Here is a 6,000-nt window from a genome sequence, read left to right on the forward strand (position 1 = left end):
CAGGTCGCTCTGCGGAGACTTCGGCCGCCGGTGCTGTCACCGTCCACGTCGCGAGCATCACCATTCCAACGTATCATCTGACATACACATGAACAACTGTGTCAAGTCCACCTCAGCCGACCTTCTTAGAGCCCACGCATCCTGTTCCAGGCAGGAGGAGATTGTTCTAGAAACATAATTTTGTTTATGCGAAAGAAGTTTTACAGAATAACCTCTTATTCATAAAAACTAAAATGTTCTACAAGTCCATTTTAGCTGTTACATTTTACCATTTTCTATCAAACAGGGAATTTAGCAGGAAAGAAAAAGACAAAACACTTCAGTAGATAAAATAGATTTATGAGACTTTAACGTTTTGAACCGATTTCAAAAATACGAAGGTTCTCTATTCAGTAGCGTAGTTTTTTTTCATGAGCTAACTGAGTTCTGAAACTTCATCAGCTCTAAACTGATTTTTAGTTTGAACGGATATACTCACAGATTGGTTCCATAGAAATTTCATCATAATCGCTTCAGTTGTTTGGTTTTTAAATCAAAACAACTGATTTTTGTCACAATTGATGTCGGTTATTTTTGTAAGACAAATTCTTTAAATATTATGAATAAGATGGTTATAATTTATGGATTTTTTTTTGCAGAAAGGCATTACAAATGGACTTATAGTGATTACAAGATTGTAGTATTATTCTGTAAAATCTCAAATTTCACTAGCAAATTCACTAGTAAGTTTTTACTACAACTGGACTTGTAAACACTACAAGCGCTTTTGTACTGATATTCTGTAAAATCAATCTCAAATTTCACTAGCAAATTCACTAGTGAGTTTTTATTACAAATGGGCTTGTAAACACTACAAGCGCATTTGTACTGATATTTTGTAAAGTCAATCTCAAATTTCACTAGCAAATTCACTAGTGATTTACATTTGGTGTTCTACAAATAAATAAGACCGATGACAGGGCCATTTCGTTAAGGCGACGGCGTAGTGAACTGAGGTAGGTGTGTTGCAAACTTTAGGAATTCACCTTAATTTTCGAAACTAATTTCACTTCACCTGTCACTGCTCACGCTTACAGAATACGAAAGTTAGATGAAGTGAATGTGAAATTGATTGGGTAACGAAGTGTGAAATTTTATAGAATAGCATCGCTGACGGTGAGTGGTGAGTGGTAGCCTGTATACATGAACAGTACTATGGACAGTTGAGAATACACTGACATGTTTACGGTACTATTCGTGTGTTGCCGTTCATTTAGCTTCAAAAGGGAGGTATTTTGAATATGACGGTATTATTTATGTATGTGTATATATGTATGTGTATATATGTATGTGTATATATGTATGTATATATATATATATATATATATATATATATACACACATTATTATATATTAATTATAAGCAATGGACATTAAAAAGGTATCCAGACACGATCAACTTAAAGTGAACTTGTTCTTTTATATAATTTTTGGGCGTTTAATGTTATGATGGAAATTTCCACCATTATGCAAAGAAGGGTTAATTGTCCACTGCTGGACATAAACCACCCCTAGATAGGATTACCAGTAGTTGCCACGCTTGATATGCAGATTAGCAACCTGGCAGTTAGGCTTTGGAGATGTTTAAAGAGAGACGCTGCTGCCCATCCCTAGCCCTCCCTTAGTCGCCTCATACGAGACCTACGGTTTAATTATAAAAAATCTTAATTAATAATTATTATAAATACCGGCTATTGCCTCTGCTGTCATTATTATAATAATATATATTTTTGTTGCTCCCAAATATTCTTTAAAGAGCTCTCTCGGCTTCCTCTAGTTTATTTATAGAACACTGAAAGGGACTTTTTCACCGCAATATTTTTGGAGGGAAATATATCGAACACAAGGCCACAGTTATTGAAAATTGTGTGTTTTGCAGTAATGCCTGTTACAAATCTACGATCTAATTGCTTTGATATTTTCAACAAATATTTTACTTGATTGTTTATTTTTTTGTTAAATAATTGAAATATTTAAAACGTGTAGATTTTCTTTTTTTATATCTGCTTTCTAGATACTTTGAAACTTTGAATTTTTTATGCAGCTCAAAATGGCAAATAAATTGATAGATAGATAGAGTTATTCTCAGAGGGAGACTTTGTACAAAAGTCGATTGCTTGAGTACCTCTGTCCCATTCGTGTTTCAACCGTAAAGCAGTTGTGTTTGCATGGCTATGTTTCGGTTTGAAGGGTGGGATATGGCGTGAATTTACAGGGTACAGAGGAATAACATCTGAGTCCTCAGGAATTCAACACATGGGGGTATCATGGGCGAAACAGTATACTCTGTTATGTCCATGGTACTGCTACTACGTACCATCAGGTGGGCCGTCAGCTTGTTTTCCATTCTAAGTTGCAAAAAAAAAGATAAAAACAAATAATTCGTAAAGAATGTACGGTTTTTTTTTCTTTAATAAAAATGAAATTCTATCTCTTTATCAGTCTGTTTTCGCAGGAGATGCAAATTAATCTTCCATAATAGCTTTGACGATCACCGAATAACTTTTTCAATACCGAAAAAACCGTCTCAGCGTTTTGATCGATAGCAACAATTCAATAAAACTCGATTGTTTCATTCGGGGGAACTTGAAAAGGCTTTCATTTCATCCGATATCGATATCGAGATGAAACTAGTGATGTGCCAAATTGGCCATTTTGATATTCGAGTAATTTTGGTATTTGCAAAAAATATAATCGAATCCGAATTCGAGTGTAAAAACGCAATTATATAATCGAATGTCTAAAGTATTTACGATAAGATGTCAAAAAAAATATTAATTCAAAAACAGAAAAATCATGATAGTTTTTATTTCACAAAAAAAAAATAGTTACATTAAAGAAAGAATATATTTTGCTTTAATTTCTGCAGATCCAATCTAAACCTTAAATAGTTTTCAGTTAAAAAGATTTTTCTAACTTGATTTATAAATGACGGAGTTCTGACGTAATAATTATAATAAAATACAACTGATTCGAGAACATCCTTCTTTTTTGAAGCTGGTTAAAAACATGCAATAAACATGCGACTAGTATTCAAATACTACAAGGATTCGATACCTGTATTCGAATAACGTGTATCTGAAATACTATATGTATACCTGAGTACTTAGTGAGTATTCGAATCAGTATTCGAATCGACCTGTTTCGTCCCATCGCTAATTGAAACATCAAAAAGGGAATGAACAGTGGAATCTGAGGAATCGATTAGTAACTCACCTTTGTAATAATCGCTAGAGGAAAATGATATTTAAATTAATATTCTAGAGTTCAAATTGCAATAAAGCGGCGGCGTTTGGAGTTAACGATGTTTAATTGATTTGTAAATTGATAGAATTAACACCAACGAACAGTTTCAAGGGAAAGTGTTGGTTTTGAATTAATATTTGAGGGTTGTATGAAATTATTTACATATTATTAAGACGTGGCTCGGTTTATAATAATACTAACTTTTACCCATGACTTCGTCTACGTAACCGGGAAATGCCCACTTACTGGGATAAAAAGTAACCTATGTTCTTTTTCATCTCACATTTTGCTAAATTTCACAGTGATCGGTTCAGCCGTTAATGTGCTAAGAAGTAACAAACAAACAAACTCACTTCTATATTTATTTTTTTATACAACTTATAACAGCTAATAATACGATTTTCAGCTCTTCACCTCTTAATACGACACAATATAATAACCAGAGGGAGACTTTGTACAAAAGTCAATTGCTTGAGTACCTTTGTTCCAATCGTGTTTCAACCGTTAAGCAGTTGTGTTTGCATGGCTGTGTTTGAAGGGTGGGATATGGCGTGAATTTACTGGGTACAGAGGAATAACACCCGAGTCCTCATGAATGGCAACGCATGGGGGGTATCATGAGCGAAACAGTAGTCCGTTATGTCCATGGTACTGCTCATGTCTGTAGGCGACGATTATCACTTTCCATCAGGTGGGCCGTCAGCTTGTTTGCCATTCTAAGTTGTATAAAAAAAAACTAAAATATATAGATATTACTGTATATTCTCAGTGTCTATGTTGTAGCGTCTACGGGTAAACGCGGAGTAGGACGACACCCCACTAGATGGAGTGACGACCTGAAATGCATTATAGGGAGTCTAAGAATACTGGTGGCGCAGGACCGTTCTTCAGGGCAGTCTAATGGGGGAGGCTTATGACCAGCAGTGGACGGATAATGGCTGAAATGATGACGATGATGTTGTAGCGCTGTAAACTCACACCCTGGAGGCATAATCTCTTCCTTCTCATATAGATGATATCGAAATGGGTGATGATCATTTTTCCGCCATCAATGTTTTAGAGAAATCCATTCAATATACTGGATCGGTATCAATATTGCCTATATCTACAAACAGATTCACTTTTAAATTTTTTTTATTAGTATGGATGAATGAAATGAAACCTTGACTATGTATGAGTGACTATTGAAAGCTTTCTCATGTAATATCACCATTCAATTCAGACCTGCCATTGTACTTCGAGTATTATAAAGGTCAAGTCCGTAACTAATGAAAATGTTACTCGTGAAGAGGAAAATATATTGCGATAAGATGAAGGTTATTTTCGGTTATAAAAAAACTAGCTTCTTGTCGTGGATTCGACCACATTGAGCCTATTATTGTTAAGTATAAGTAAAAAATATGGCCTGGAATAGAGCTGGCTGAAAGAGAATACATCAGTTAGTGGTCCCGACAAGAGAAAATTCTAAAATAACAAAAATAATTACATGTATTTATTTATGTAAGTGTTGTTTATATATATGTGTGTGTGTGTGTGTGTGTGTGTGTGTGTGTGTTTATTTATGTATTATTGTTATTTATGTAGGTGTATACAGTTATTTTTTTGTGTACAAATTAAATAATACATTATGTTTAATTTTGAGTTTACCTGTATGGTTTTTATCCTTGAACATTCTATAGTTTTCTTTAAAGTGTATACAGTAGCTTCAATTATAATTTAAAAAAAAGGTAGACTGTAAGAGCTCTCTCTATGACAAGTCCGCCATTGTATATTATATCTTGTAATGTGCTTTTTTTTTTATACAATTTAGAATGGCAAATAAGCTAACGGTCCACCTGATGGAAAGTGGTAACCGTCGCCTATAAACATGAGCAGTATACTGTTTCGCCCATGATACCCCTCATGCATTACCATTCCTGAGGACTCAGGTGTTATTCCTCTGTACCCAGTAAATTCACGCCATATCCCACCCTTCAAACTGAAACACAGCTGCTTCACGGTTGAAACACGAATGGGATAGAGGTACCCAAGCAATCGACTTTTGTACAAAGTCTCCCTCTAGTAAATTATGGCATATATATAAAGATATCTATATATATATATATATAAAGATATGTGTATGTGTGTGTATACCGCCATCAAACATTCAATACACTTATTTCAGACTACATTACTAACCGTTGTCGCGTGAAGCATCCATCTTTAAACTGATGAATAATTAAGTCCCCTATATTTCCCAAACGTGTAATATGTTCTCGATGGAACAAAACGTTCCAAATAATTCGGCAAAGAGAAAAATAAAATTGTTCGGACAATTTTCGCCGGCAAGTTTCTTGGGAGCCGACTCAAGTTGGGCATCAAAAATGTATGTGGTAGAGAGCGTGCAAGAGAGACTATAAATATAAGATCGATAGTGTATCGAAGTTAAAAGTTTTAAGTGATAACCGACTAAGAAAGTAAGCATAAAACTTGGCCAAGTCCTATGAGGTTTCCCAATTTCCCATTATAGTCCATGTTGAATGACAAGCGTGCATGGTGCATCATGCATGGGCTTTTAACAACCATGTAATTTTAGACATCATCATTTCAACCATTAGCCGTCCACTGCTGGACATAAGCCTCCCTGTAGACTGCCATAAAGAACGGTCCTGAGCCACCTGCATCCACTGACTCCCTGCAATGCATCTCAGGTCGTCACTCCATCTAGTGGGGGGT

The 6,000-nt window shown here is 35.1% G+C and overlaps 1 protein-coding gene across 2 annotated transcripts in view; it reads left to right on the forward strand.

Moving 5' to 3' along the window:
* Nucleotides 1-1,327, forward strand: part of LOC113509533 (octopamine receptor beta-1R-like) — an 87,011-nt gene extending 85,684 nt beyond the window's left edge. For both annotated transcript variants that reach the window (XM_052896884.1, XM_052896885.1), the window contains exon 5: nt 4-1,327. In XM_052896884.1, the coding sequence (XP_052752844.1) occupies nt 4-178 (175 nt within the window). In that variant the 3' untranslated portion in view covers nt 179-1,327. The remainder of the gene's footprint in view (nt 1-3) is intronic.
* Nucleotides 1,328-6,000: the final 4,673 nt, after the last annotated feature.

The sequence above is a fragment of the Galleria mellonella genome, unplaced genomic scaffold (genome assembly GCF_026898425.1).
Source record: "Galleria mellonella isolate WM207_F2 unplaced genomic scaffold, CSIRO_AGI_GalMel_v1 utg35, whole genome shotgun sequence".
NCBI classification, from domain to species: domain Eukaryota; kingdom Metazoa; phylum Arthropoda; class Insecta; order Lepidoptera; family Pyralidae; genus Galleria; species Galleria mellonella.